This window comes from Trichosurus vulpecula, chromosome 2 (genome assembly GCF_011100635.1).
Source record: "Trichosurus vulpecula isolate mTriVul1 chromosome 2, mTriVul1.pri, whole genome shotgun sequence".
NCBI classification, from domain to species: Eukaryota; Metazoa; Chordata; class Mammalia; order Diprotodontia; family Phalangeridae; genus Trichosurus; species Trichosurus vulpecula.
Window position 1 is genome coordinate 17,935,174 of NC_050574.1, and position 15,028 is coordinate 17,950,201.

The 15,028-nt window shown below is 43.8% G+C and overlaps 1 protein-coding gene across 2 annotated transcripts in view; it reads left to right on the plus strand.

The window, feature by feature from the left end:
- EXOSC10 (exosome component 10) overlaps nt 1-15,028 on the plus strand; it is a 51,360-nt gene that overhangs the window by 26,742 nt on the left and 9,590 nt on the right. For both annotated transcript variants that reach the window (XR_005009574.1, XM_036744662.1), the window contains exons 10-17: nt 2,855-3,045; nt 4,916-5,072; nt 5,241-5,389; nt 5,555-5,605; nt 6,062-6,173; nt 7,588-7,638; nt 7,819-7,897; nt 8,029-8,138. Coding sequence is in view for 1 of the 2 variants with exons in the window: in XM_036744662.1 (XP_036600557.1) it covers nt 2,855-3,045; nt 4,916-5,072; nt 5,241-5,389; nt 5,555-5,605; nt 6,062-6,173; nt 7,588-7,638; nt 7,819-7,897; nt 8,029-8,138 (900 nt within the window). In the remaining variant the exon portion in view is untranslated. The remainder of the gene's footprint in view (nt 1-2,854; nt 3,046-4,915; nt 5,073-5,240; nt 5,390-5,554; nt 5,606-6,061; nt 6,174-7,587; nt 7,639-7,818; nt 7,898-8,028; nt 8,139-15,028) is intronic.

The window sequence follows — 15,028 nt, forward strand, 5'->3', positions numbered from 1 at the left end:
TTGGGACAGCCAGTACAAAGAGACAGAAATGGGAGATGAGCATGGTTTGTGAGGAACAGAGAGAAGGGCAGTTTGGTGATATTGCAGAAAGCCAGAGGGGGAGTAATGTCCAAAGATAGATTGGAAATCAAAACAAAACAGGAATGTTTATATTTTATCCTAGAGGCAATTGAAAGCCAATGAAATTCGTTAAAAAGGGGAGTCACATGATCAGGTCTGTACTTAAGGAAAATTACTTGGGCAGCAGTGGTTAGGATGGATTGGCAGTGGGGAGGCCAAGTAGGAGGCTGCGGCACTAATCCAGGCAGAGGCGAGGAGAGCTTGTGTGGAAAGAAGGGGCTGTGTGAGAAACGTCAGAAGCAGCGAGATTTATTTGGCAGCTGGCTAGATGTGTACAGCGAAGAAGAGTGAGAAGTAATGCCAAGGTTACAAACCAGGGAGACTGGAAGGATGCTGCTGCCTTTGCAGAAATAGGAAAGTTAGAAGGGGGTGGTGGTAAGTTGGGTAAGGGGATTGATAATGTGTTCCGTTTTAGACATGGTTGAATTTGAGATATCGCCAGGACAATCATTTTGCAATATCAATAGGCATTTAGTGATACAAGATTGAAACTCTGGGAAACACTGGGGCAGTTTTAAGCTATTAAAGCCTTAAGACTTTTGGGACATGCCATATAGATCTGGGAATCATCTGCATAATAATTAAATCCATGGTAGCTGATGTGGTTCGACTTGAGAAAAAAGGGAACAAGAGGGGCCTGAGATAGAACCATAGTACACACCCACAGTTAAGGAATGTGAATTGCTTGATAATCAAGCAAGATTGCGAAGACAGGCACTGAGTCTGGAGTCAGGAAGACTCCTTCAGGTCTGGCCTTAGACACTTATTAGCTGTGTGACTCTAGGCAAGCTACTTAACACTGTTTGCCTCAGTTTCCTTATATGTAAAGTGAGCTGGAGAAGGAAATGGCAAACCACTCCAGTATCTCTGCCAAGAAAACTCCAAATGGGGTCACAGAGAATCTGACATGACAAAAGTGGCTGGAAAACAACAACAAAAGTAGGAGAAGCAGGAGAGATTAGTGTCACAAAAGGCAAGAGAAGAGAGAGTGCCCAGGAAAAGAAGGTGGTCAGCAGTGTCAGATCCACCAGACAGGTAGAAGGATGAGCACTAAGAAAGACACTCAGATTTGACAGTTCTTTAGTAACTTTGGAAAGAGCAGTTGTGGTTGAGTGAATTTGAAGCAGTAGAGATTGACAGGAGAAGAAGGGGAGACAGTGAGGGTCGATGGCATTTTCTGAGTTTGGCTATAATAGTAGTACATCAGATTGAGGGAACGGTAGAGTCCAGTGAAAGTTTTTCAAGGTCGGGGCTTGGGGAGACTGGGGCATGTTTGAAGGCTGTATATCAGTGGAAGAGTAAAGAGAGGGGATGATGGAGGTTGTGATTTGTTGGAGAAGGTGGGAAGGGTGAGAGCAGGGACACAGAGCTCACACGCTGGCTCACAGAATTAAGATCCAGGAGCATCTGGCCAGATTACAACAGTGAATTGAATCTAAAAAGATGGAATTTAATAGGGGCAAATGTAGAAGTATTACATATTTGGGTCCAAAATTCCTCCTTCATAGATACAAGTGGAAGAGACATGGTTGGATAATAGTTTACCTGAGAAACTGGGGCATTGGTGCACGGCAAACTGACTCTGAACTGGCAGTGTGCCAGCAGTTATTGTGCCCTTGGGCTGTGTTGAGAAGCAAAGCTTTGGAGAGGAGGGGGAGGAGGTAGTGATGATAGACCACTCTTCTGTCTTTTGCTTTAGACAGCTGGGATAACCTGCTCATTCAGGAAGAACAGTGATGGCTTAGAGACCATGGAGCAACGGCAGTCAGGATAGGGAAGGAGCACAAGTTCATGCTCTATGACAAGGGTTATGTCAGAGAGGTGTCAAACTCACTTCCCAAACCAGATTTGTGTAATTAAGAAATGTTTAACAAAATCAATAAAAATATATACATAATATTAATTTGTAGTTTTCTAAGCCTGCAGTGATCCCACTACATTTGATAGCACTGGTTAGAGGAATTGGGAGATGTTTGGACTGGAGAAGAGAAGGCGTGGAGTGGAGGGGAGGAGGGAATGATAACCTGTCTTCAAGCATTCCAGCATGTGGCAGTAGCAATAATAATTATGATGACGATTGGTGCCAGTATACTGCTTTGAAGTGTACATAACACTTTATGTATAGTACTTCATTTGAGCCTCACAACAGCTCTTTTAGGTGGGTTGGCAAATCTTATTATCATCTGCATTTTATAGATGAGGAAACTGAGATTCAGCCAAAGTCAGTGGCTTGTCCACGGGCACACATCTAAGAAGTGCCTGAAGATTTAAGTCTGGGGCTTTTTCACTCCACATCCTGCACTCCCTCCTCTTCACCCTTCCGTCCTGTAGAAGGATTGGAGAAGACAGAACAATGGTTCTAGACTAGCTCTCGCAAGAGGGCAAAATTGGGGAGAGAAAATCAGGTGTGATTAATGAAAAACTTTGTAGAAGCCATCCAGAAGTGTTGTGCCCTGCAGGGGTTGGAGGTGCACTGATTAAACTTGTGGAAGGGAAACCTATGTAGGAGAAGCTAGACTGGCCAGCTGTTCAAGTCCCCCTGATTCTGCAGTTCTTTTCGTGTCCTCAGAATTCTTGGCCATGATTGTTGCTTGCCTGGGTTACTCACCAGATTGAGACAAGCTTTTCAAACTGAACCCACAGCTTAGTCTCCACTGGGATTTCCAACACGGGGCTCAGTCACTGGGGCAGAATTAGCTTCGGTGCCTTTCATGGTTTTGGTTTTGCTTTCCAGGTCTTCCATGGTGCTGATATGGACATCGAGTGGCTGCAGAAAGACTTTGGGCTGTATGTGGTGAACATGTTTGATACCCACCAGGCAGCTCGTATCCTCAACCTTGGCAGGCACTCCCTGGATCACTTACTGAAGCTCTATTGCAATGTGGAAACCAACAAGCAGTATCAGTTGGCTGACTGGAGGATACGGTATGTTTCTTACTGGTGACTCCACAGGCTTCAATTTGGTACTCAAATGAACTCCTCTTTGGAGCCCTGGCTTTATATCTCTTTACAACCTGTATGATTTACAAGGTGGATGTTCTCTGCCTGTTCTATGAGGATTGTCATCATAAAAGCAACAGGGAATTTCAGAGGGATAGTGCACACTTACATGGGCTGGATTTGTTATTGTGGGTAAAGGGAGAGAATGGGGAGGAAAGAATCATTAGTAACTCTTAAAGGAGAATTGTAGTCATTGGGTTTCCTTGTACAGTTCTCTTGTGCTTTAAGCTCATCTTTCTGGCATATCTGGTGAGGGGCATGTAGAATATGTTTGAGACAGCAAAATGCGGCAGCTCTTTTGACTTTTTACCTGGTGTTTAATAGTGGTATAATGATGTGACTTGGCATTTGGACTTGCTTGGAGCTCATGTTTCCATTCCCCAGCTGCCCAGAACACTGCAGTTCCTCCCTTCAGTTGGAAGCACCACTAAACGTTGTGTCTCCTTGTTGGTGATTGGGAAGTAACCCAGCGAAGTAAAATAGTAATCCAATAAACCTGTTAGCAAAATAGCAAGGGTAACGGCTCACGTTTCCCAGTGACTTAATGGCTTACGGAGCACTTTCCTCCCCACATCCCTGGGAACTAGTTTATGCGCGTCTTGTCCCTGTTTTCAGTGGAGGAAATGGAGCCTCAGAGAAGACAAGTAGTTTTCCAAAAGGCCCCCAGCTTGTAAGTTAGGCCTCCCTGCTTCTAGGCCTCTCTCTGTGGGCACTGTGGTGCCCCCTGGTATAAGAGAGGGCACAACCAAAGCCCTCAAAAGCCAAGAGGAGCCCTGCCTGAGGCCAGGTTTGAGTCATTCACCCTCTCTCAGCCTCCGCTTCCTCATCTGTAAGGTGGGCATAGGAGTACTTCTGATACTGATCACAGTTTGTTCTGAGGGCCACAATAGCTCCTCAGAGGAGCATAGATGGAGGCCGGAAAGGCACTTTTCAGGGCATCTGGTCCTACCCCCTCATTTTCCAGATGATGAAGCTGAAGCCCAGAGAAATTCAGAGACTTGATAGACTCCCTGAGGCCCTGTTGCCCAAGAGTCCCCCCTACGAGCACCTTCCACAAGTGGCCGTCCATCCTGGGCAGAGGAGGCGCCTCGGGGTTGCCCTAATGATGAGCCAAGTTTTCAAGCCTCAGATGGCCTCTGCATTGTTTGTTCGTTGCTCCTAACTATGTTCTTGAGGATCGAGCACAACAAGTCTAATCCCATTTGTGAGACAGGCCTTCAGTTACCTGAAGACAACTCTCTTCTCCCTCCTAAGTCTCCTTTTCCCCATGCTTAACATCCACCGTTCCTTTGACTGATTGTTAAATGGCAGGAACTCCAAAGCTTTTAACCATCCAGGTGGCTCTCCTCTGGAGCCTCTCCAGCTTGTCAGAGTTCTTCTTAAAACATAGTGCACAGAACTAACATGGCCAGAAATAGCCTTTCCTGGTTTAAATCGAGGTCCCCTCAGTCCTAATCTAACCTTCCCTTCAGTCCCCATGCTGCTTCCCTCTGTGTGTAGTGCAGGTATTGGGAGGAAACAAGCGGTTTGTACTTCTTCAGGACCTCACTCACCATATCCCTATGAGACACCCTTTTCACCCAGTTGCTGATCTGTGAATTTGAATTGTAGTAAAAAGGTGCTGAAGTGAATAATGTAACATATACGTTGTGCTTTAGGGCCTGATGAGTCTTTATTCATTCATTCAATAAATATTTATTACATATAAAAACTCTATGCCAGCTGGTGGTAGGAATAGTTAAGATAGTGCCACTAGAAGAAATCACCAAAACTTCCTTTGTTCTTGCATCTTTAGACCTTTGCCTGAGGAAATGTTTAACTACGCACGCCATGATACTCATTACCTCCTCTACATCTATGATAAGATGCGTTCAGACCTGTGGGAACGAGCAAATGGGCAGCCAGCTCAGTTGCAGGTGGTGTGGCAGCGGAGCAAGGACATTTGCCTCAAGGTGTGGCCTCTCCAGAGTCCAAATGGAAGCCTGGGGGGAGCTCCCCGGTCATTTGTTCATTAGGGGATTTCTGTTCATTTCTTCTCCTCTTTCAGGGAGCACAAATTTAGAGTTGGCCTCTTAAAGGCCAAAAATACATTTACTTACCCATGTCTTAACTCTTTGTAGAGGTTCATCAAACCCATTTTCACCGAAGAGTCGTACCTTGAGCTGTATAGAAAGCAGAAGAAGCATCTCAATGCCCAGCAGCTCACAGCCTTTCAGTTGCTCTATGCTTGGAGAGACAGAACAGCCCGTAGGGAAGATGAGAGTTACGGGTGAGATAACAAGGCCTAGGCAAGCCCGCTGGCAAAAGAGTGATGGATTGACTGCCCACATCTGTCCCTGAGTCTTTGCTGCTGAGTCACCGCTTTGTTTTATGACATTTGTTAACTTCCCCCCCCCCCCCAGTCTTACTAAGCTGACTGTGCTTTCTTTTGCAGCTATGTCCTGCCCAACCACATGATGCTGAAGATAGCTGAGGAGCTGCCCAAGTGAGTCTGTGTGCTGGCAGGATGGCAGTCTCAGGGGTCCCATAGTCTTCACAATCCCATTTTCCTGATTATTGGTCAGAGACTTTTCTACACAGAGACTATTAGTACTAATTATGTCCCTATGATGAGTCCTGAAAGTACAAGGGAGGTCCTGCTCTCACCAAAGGAAGGAAGGATGTATGGGGTGGGAAAGGAAGGAAGGAAAATTCATAATGATGGTAGGCCTTGGCTTGGACCTGGAAGGAAAGACTCACGTTCCCCTTCTCTGACCCTCACCTAAAGTGAACGTTTCCTTGGCCTCAGTGAGTTAATAGCGACTAACAGTTGACCGATAAACCTTTGGCCTTTCATGAGGCCGTTGGACCTGACCTTGTATCCATGGATTGCTCTTCTCATCTGAATGTTTTTAGATGCTGTGCTTTTTTGAAGATAAACAGAGTTGTTTTTTGCCTTTAGGGAACCTCAGGGTATTATTGCTTGTTGCAACCCTGTACCTCCTCTCGTGCGGCAGCAAATCAATGAAATGCACCTTCTAATTCAGCAGGCCCGAGAGATGCCTCTGCTCAAGGTAGGAGGATCTTCTGCTCAAAGACGCTGAAGGCTAGCACGTCTGCTAGGTCTTCTAGAACCTCTTTCCCACCAGGCACCTTTGGGATTTACACTACCCAAGGAGACATAGGAAAATGATTGAGGTTAGATACAAGTGTGCATTGCTCCTGGGGTTTAGCTGCACCTACACCATGGGATGAGGGCCTTGGGTTCTTTCCTTTCACTTCATGACCTTGACCCAAATGTTTTTTCTTCTTTCATATTGAGGGTCCAGTAGCTAGTAATGACAATGTCTAGAACAGGTTGCTTATCTGTTGAGAGGGATCTTTAACCCTTTTTTTGTGCTGTGCGCCCCTTGGATGGTCTGGTGAAGCCTATGGACCTCTTCTCAGAATCATGTTTTTAAATGCATAAAATAAAATGCATGAGAATACAAAGGAAACCAATTATATTGAAATGAAGGTGTGATTTTTTTTTTCCGCTATTCAAGTACATGGACCTGTTGGTGACTGTGTACAGAACGAATCCGAGTCAGGAAAATCTATCAGGCTATTTCTGCGGTTCAGACATGAGGGACAAAATGCCTTTACCTGAGGTGGTACCATATAGAATTGAAAGGGCGTGAGAAGCTTTGGAAGAAAAAATCCTCAAGACCAGGACCAGCCACGGAGAGCAAAGGAGAGGGAGGCGGAAAAGGCCCTTCTGAGGGTTTGAGCCTGCACTGACAGGAGAGTTCATAGAGATAGGGAAGCTTAGGAGGAGGAAATTATGGGGAAGATGAATCAAATGTTGGACATTCTGTGTTTGAGACGAAGACAAGATGCAGGAGGGCCTGGCCTCCGTGCCAGATAAGCAAGGGTGTCTTTGGGAATTACATGTTGGAGTGTTATATGCCTAAAAGGAGAATCATACTGTACATAGCACACTATACATGATGGAGTCACAATTTCATGCACAATCCTCTTTTTCTGTTTTACTTTGTGTGCAGAACTGCTTATTTTACTTGATGTTTAAGTTTAGAATTGTTAAAAGAATTTTTTAAAAGTAATGCTAGAGCAGAATCTTTCAAGAAATTAGGGATGCGAAGAGGCCAAGGTGAGGAAGAAGAGGTGAGGCATTATGAGCGACAGCAAGTAGGCCAGGATGGCTGGGCCATCAAGTGTGCATGAAGGAGGAGTAATGTTTAGTAAGCCTGGACAAGTAGGAAGAGATGTAAGTGCCAAACAGAGGAGTTTATCTTTGATCCTAGAGGTAATAGGGAGCCACTGGAGTTTAGTAAGTAGGCGGTGGCATGGTCAGACCTGCACTTTAGGAAGATCACTTTGGCCACTGAGTAGAGGATGGAATGTGGTGGGGAGAGCCTAGAAGCAAAGAGATTTGGGTCTTGCTGTTCAAACTGCTCTTTCCTGACTTTCTTTTTTCTGTATTCCTAGTCTGAAGTGGCATCTGGAGTGAAAAAGAGCAGACCCCAGCCTGCTCCTGAGGTACAGTGCTGTATTTCCTGGGGTGGGTTTCATATGACCGGATAGATGCAGACTACCAGAAATAACTGTCCTCTGTTGGGGTGGCCCCAACTCTGGCATCTTTGTCTTCATAGCAAAGCTATAGCAGTATTCAGATTCATTTATAGCAGTTTTTGTTTTGTCTGCTTTTTTTTAATACAGAGAATAGAAAATGCTTTATTTGGACCTCATGACTATTCCCGTGCTCCTCCAGATGATTATCTAAATGTCACAGCCATAGGTAAACCTCTGATTTATATGGTAGTCTTAATTTTTGCTTACAGTTCAGATTTGGTTCCTTTTAAGAAACTTGGATGAAGCTTCAGGAAAATTTCCCATCTAAAAGTCTTCGAATTGCTTCCATTTCTGTAGGACCTGGGCCACTTCAAAAAAGGGCAGCCCTCTTCTCTGACAAAGATGAAGATGAGACCTTCTCAGATGCTGGCTGCCTTATTGCTACTGCAGTCATCACATTATTCAATGTGAGTAACGGCACGGTTTGTGGTAAACCTCACTCCACTTAATTTACAGTATTGAACCAATCCAGTGTCTGGGGCACTGAGATTCCACATGTCAGGGTAAGGGAGAGAGAGAGGGAGGATTTGTTTCAACAATCCGGCTAGCAGCTGTTGTGGGGGTGAAAGACCAATACAAGCCCAACAACAAGAAGGCTGCCAGCACGCTGCAAAAGCCCAGGTTCTTTTTATCTGTTTCACTAAGGAAAGCAACGTTAAGGGGTTAACAAGCTTATTTTAATCCAGCATACAAATATCACTCACTTAGTTCAGGGGAAAAAGCCAGCACCCTGAACTTCAGAGCAAATTACAAACGAAGTACAAACATCGACAGACAGACCATGTCTGATTCAAATCCCAATACAGAGTTAAACAAAGTCCCAACATCTGGGTTTACGAGCTGGAGGGCTCTTAGCTACAGCTGCCTGGAGTCTCTGCATCAGCGCACCAGCACGAGTGAGAGCCCTGCGCAAATGGCTCTGTCTTCTCTTCTTATACCGTTTCAGATGTCATCAAACGTCATCTGAACGACCAGAACCTAGGCTGCTATGATTGGCTGTGGAGTTAGCACCTCCCCTTAGGACCCTGGGATCTTCACACCCACATAGGTTTAGCACCTAGTGGGGGTTAGAGCCTGGAGCTTAGCACCTAGTAAGACTCAGTGAAATACACTGAATTACTCCAAGGAAACAGAAGCCAAACTCTTCAAGGGCACTTGGTCGAACTAAATGTTAAGAGCCCATTTTGCTTACCAACACAGGATTTAAGTGCTGACTGTGTTTGCCTCAGTTTCCTCAGCTGCAAAATGGGGATAATAATAGCACCTGTCTCTCAGGGTTGTTCTCCCAGGGTGGTTGTGAGGATCAAATGAGATAATATTTGTAAAAAACACTTAGCACAGTGCTTGGCACGTAGTGGGGGCTGTAAAAATACTTGTTCCCTTTCCTGTACTTCATGGTATAGCAATATTCTATTACATTCACAAGCCGTTAACTCATTATTGGACTCAGAAGTTTCCACCTTTTTGCTATCACAAGTAATTTTGGTACATGTAAATCCTTACTCTATGTCATGGACCTCTTTTCAGTGTAATCCCACTAGTAGGATCGCTGGATCAAAGCATATGAACAACTCAGTCATCTGACATAATTAAAAATGATTGTAGTCTAAGTCTTTTTTTCCTGTTCTAGCTGTATTTATTTTATGTATGCAAAACCTTTTTCATATAATGAAAGTCTTTTTTCTTTCATGAGATTCTCTATATCATAGTTGGTTACAAATTCCTTTCCTGGCCACAACTGTGAAAGAAATTTTCCATTCTTTCAACTTTTTAATGGTGCATCATATGAGAGACTGAGAAATATTTATATTCACTAAGATTGCCATTCGGAAGTCTGCATAGATCCATTAAAAACAGTTTTTCCAACATTCTTTTCAAGTTTACAATTTATTTCTTGTTTATCTTTGTTGGATTTGTCAGGCTGTTATAGAGGACTGTTAAAATTGTCTGTAATCAATGTCTTGCTACCTAGATCTTTACTTTTTTTTTCTTTTAAGAACCTGGATCTTATGCCACTTGGTGAGTCAATAGTAATATAATCTCATTATTACTTGTCTTTCTTAACGTTATCCCTGATTTCTATTACCGTATCTGAAAACATGATTGCAATTCCTAGTTTTTTGGATGCAGCTGAAGTATAATAAATTTTATTCCAGACCCTTCACTTTGAATTTGTATGAATCCTTAAGTTTTAGATATATTTTGTGTAAGCACCAAATTTTTGGGAGCTGATTATCCTCCTAGGCATCCAGGTTTCCAATCTAGGCATTATCCTCAACTCCTCATTCTCTCTCACCATCACCCCCCTTTTCCAATCTGTTACTAACTGTTGTGTGTTGTACCTTCCTATCTCAAACGTGCCTTATTCTCTTCTCTAACACTGCCACTGCCCTGGTGCAGGCCTACATCACTTCACTAATGCAGTAGTGTGCTGGCAGGTCTGCCTACCTCAGTTCTTCCCCCTTCTAATCCATTCTCTATTCAGCTGTCCAACTGATCTTCCTAAAGCACAGGTGTGATCATGTCACCACCACAATCCCACCATTCAGTTAATTCCAGCGAGATTCCCTATCACCTTCAGGATCCAATATAAAATCCTATGTTTGGCATTCCAAACCCTTCACACCCTTCATAACCCAGACTCCTTGTACCCTTTTCAGTCTTCTTACACCTTACTTTTCTCCATATGTTCTTGGATTAAGTGACACTGGCCTTCTGTCTGTTCCTTGAGTATGACACACCATCTCCCAATTCCAAGTATTTTGCATGGTTGGAACTCTCACCCTCTTTATTTTCTGCCTCCTAATTTTTCTGGCTTCCTTCAAACACCAACTAATATCCTACCTTCTTCAAGATGCTTTTCCTCATCCCCCTTAGTGCCTTCCTTCTGTTGATTATCTCCAGTTTCTCCTTCATATGTTTTTGTTTGTACATAGTTGTTTTCATATTGCTTCCTTCACGAGGCTTTGAGCTCCTTGAGAGCAGAGACTATCTTTTGCCTTTCTTTGTACCCCTAATGCTTAGCACTTGGTTGGCATGTTGATTGACTAATCCATTCTGTAAGTCACTCCCTTTTTGTTGGTGAATTCAGGCCACCAATATTCAAGATTATAATAGTTTGGTTTTCCCTCCATTAGATCTTGTGATATAACTAATTAAAAATCATTACAAGGTACAGTGCTGCCTGTTTTGTTTTTACAAGCCTGATATTACTGTCTCCATACAGCCACCCTTCCTCTTCTCTGTACCAAACAAATAACTTATCTTTGTAATGTTAATCAGACATCCACACACGTGCACATCCCCTATCCTGGGATTCAGCTTTTATTAGTACAAATATTTTTAACCCTTTCCTTCATAGACAAGGTCATCTGTAGTTTAGGAATTGTCCTCTTGTCCCATTCACTATTTCTTTATAATAGTCCTTCACTTTCGGCCCTGATCTCCTAAATATTTTACTACACCCTCATTCCTTCCTTTCATTTCTCCTGATAACCTAATTCTCTCTGTTACCTTTTCAAGGAATTCTTTTTTCAAATTATTCTTTTTTCACTTACCTTTGTACTAGGCATAACTTTAAAGTACTCTCATGTTAGCTCAGATGCCACGTAGTCTAGCCCCCTATATTAGAGTTGGGGAGGTGGAGGTTAAATGACTTGCCTGAGGTCACACAGATAGAGGCAGTGTTGGAGGTGGGATTTGAATTCAGGTCCTATGACTCACAACCACTGAGTTTTCCATGGTGTCATGCCTGCCTTCAACAGCATTGATTCATTTCTTGCTCTTTATTTCCATCTAATTCTTGACCATCTGGAATAATTTTCATATGCTGGTAAATTTATAATTCAAAAGCCCTTTCAATGCTAAGATTTCTCATTAGGAGATAATTCAATTTTCTGAGCTTATTAAAGCAACCACCAAGCATTTATTGAGCCTGTTCCATGTGCTTGGTGTTATGCTGATCTCTAGGGACACAAAGAAAGGACAGAATCCTATCCTTAAGGAGTCCACATTTTAACAGGGGAGGTAGTGTCTGGGTACATAATGTACAGAGTAGTTGAAGGTCACCTAAGCGGGGTTGGGGAGGTGGTGGATAGACTGGGAAAGGCCTCCTGCAGACGGTGGGATTTGAGGAGGGAAGTCAGTGATCCTCAGAGGTGAGGGCAGAGCACTCCAGACGTGGGGGGCACCCAGTGCATGGAGGCAGAAGGTGGAGTGGCATGTGCGTGGAACCACAGGGATTATAGACTGTGTGGAGGAGAGTAAGGTGAAAAGTCAGGAAATAAAGGAAGGAGCCCGGTTCTGGAGAGCTTTAAATGCACAACAGGATTTTATATTTGGTCCTGGAGGTGATAGAAGCCATTGGAGAATTCACTGAGCAGGGAGGCTGCCTCACCTTGGCATTTTATTGGAGGAGGGACTGTGATGAGACAGTGGAGGCAGGGAGACCAGTTAGAGAAGGTTATTGCTTAGGAAGGTGCCTGGCACATAGTAGACACTCAATAAACATTAGTTGTGTTAAAATTGTATCATGTTCTGGTCTCCCTGGCCGCCACCACCCCGCTTCTAGTAAATATAGTAAGTTTATAAGTAGCTAGGAAGTAAGGTTGCAAAGGAGAATCTAGAAGTCACATACGGTCTAATCAGTTAAGAGAGCATAATGATTACTATCTCATAAATTAGGGGAATCCAGCTAGGCCTCACTGTAAGGGCCCCCTTGGTTCTGCTAAGTGTCTGTGGTTTCTAAGCCTCAAATAAGCTTCAGACGCATGCAGTAAGACCAGCACGCTGGCAGGTGTTAAGCTAATGAACTAACCCTAAGATGTTGCTGATAACCTTAAGCTGGTGTGGATATGTTAGTGAATCAACTGTAAAGGGACACAGATAAAGAGGTAGTTTATCTCTTACCAAATCACTGTAAAAATGAAACCCCTAAACCCCCCGCCGCCCAGCATTCCTCCATCTGCCATGGGTCCGTGCTGCCTGAGTGCACCCATCTGATCCATGGTTGCCCAAGTGGCTCTCTGTGCCCCTTTCCATCCTCTTCCCCACACTGCCTTCTACCAGCACCCTGTCTGCACACTGTTTGTCTACCTCCCGTGCCATTTGCCTCTGTGCTCTGTGCGCCTTATTAAAGTGTGATCGAAGCATTAATCCCCGCTTTCCATCTTGGTCCAAAGAACTGTGAGTGCCTGCCCCCCAGTCACCGTACGGGGACCCCCTCGTGGTTCCATTCCTTTAGTCACAATAATTCCATAAATTAATTGGCAGTTTACTAGTTGGCCATCTCCTGCAATAACAGTAATAATAATGATAAACAAGAGGTGATGAGTGCCTGCTCTAGGGCGGCGGCTGCGTGCAAGATAAGAAAGGCACATGTACAAGAGATGAGAAGGTAGAAGAGAGAAGATATGGCAGGGGGATAAGAGTATAGAGTTGAGGTTTACAACAAGGCTGTGAATCTGGTGACTGGAGGATGCTAGTACGTAATCCAGACAGTATTGGGGAAGTTTGATAGGGCTGAGGGTTTAGTTGGGGGAATTATAACAAAAGGACATGTTGAGTGTGCGATATCTGTGGGACGTCTAGTTTGAGATATCCAATAGGAATTTGGAAATGGGAGGCTATTTTAGCAGAGGGAGTCTGGCAGTAATCTGCATAGAGCTGATAATTGAACCCGCGGAGGATGGTGAGATCATCAGGCATGATAGTGTCGTTGATGTCCTTGTTTTGGTCATCGCTGCTATTTCCCAGTGAATTCTCTCCCCTCACCCCTACCCCACCACATAATTTTCTCATAACGATTTAAAATAGATCAATACAGTGGCCATCTCTGAAATTACTCACCTGTAGTCCACCACTTGTCTGCCGAGTGTCAGGGAGATTGCTTTACCTGTCACCATTGATCATGACATGGATGAGAGTTCTGAAACTTTTCAGTATTGTTTTCTGTTGATTACTAATGTGGTCAGCGTGTGGATTGTTCTCCTGGTACATCGTCTTCACTTCTAAAAGCAGCCTTCCCTCACTCTGTCCCCGGAGAACCATCCCTCTAACAAAATGTAAAAGAAGAACGCTGATGAGTGCTTTAGGAAGACTAGGCAGCACACCAGTCGGCTGAATCTAACAGCATGCCGCAGTCTTCCATGTCCAGAGGCCCCTCTCTGCAGAGCAGGGAGGCAGATACGCTTTGTCATCTCTTCTCTGAAGCCGAGCTTGGTCGTTAGAATTGCTACAGTGTTCAGGTTTTTTTGTTCTTTCCGTTTACGTTGTTGTCATTGTGTGTATGTCACTTTCCATGTTGTGATTACTTCACCCTGCATCAGTTCATATAAATCTTCCCATGCTTCTCTGAAGTCTTCGCATTCATTATTTTTTAAAGTATTACTATTTCATTGCGTTCATGAACTACAGTTTTTGTCTTTTCTTTGATTGATAGGCATCTCCTTTGTTTCTAGTCTTTTGCTAGTACAAGACATTTTGCTATGTATTATTTGGTCTGTATGGGCTCTCTGAGGAGCAGCATGGTGTAGTGGATAGAGAGCTGACCTTGGAGCTGGGAAGGCCTGCGTTCAAGACCAGTTTCAGACTCGCCCCTGCCACGCCCCCCCCAGTCTGTGTGATCTTGGGCAGGCACTTAGCCTCGGTGCTTTAAGCACTTCTCTAAGAAAACAATGTAGGTGCCACGCTGCGTTGGCAGAGGGAGTCCTTTTATCCAGGAGGTCTCCATGCCAGTGAAATCCCAGGTGCATTTCCTACCCCAGTGACACCTTCCTTTTTGATCTTTAGATCAAAGATAAGAATAATAATAGCTAGTATTTATATAGCTGTCCATCCTTGGGGGACCGGGAGGGATATGGCTAGCTTGATCACTTTCTCATTGGCATTCAAAATTGATTTTTAGATTGGTTAGATTGATTTTTAGAATGGTTAGATCAAAGCAGAGCTCCACCAACAGTATATTACTGGGCCTATCTTTCTGTAGTCCCTCCAGCCTTATTCTGCCTTTTGTCACCCTTGCCAATTTGCTGGGTGTGTAGTGAAACTTTAAAGTTACTTTAATTTGCATTTCTCTATTAGGGATTTGGAGCCATCTTTCATATGATTGTTAATAGTTTGCATTTCTTCTTTTTATTGCTATTCCTATCCTTTTGTCTACTTATCCTTTGGGGAGTGGCTTTTGGTTTTATACATTTCTGTAGTTTGAATACCACACCCTTATCATGAATGTATCCCTTTAAAATTTTAATTTGATATCCATATTCTTTAAAATTTCAAAATATTTTCCCTTTGTTTT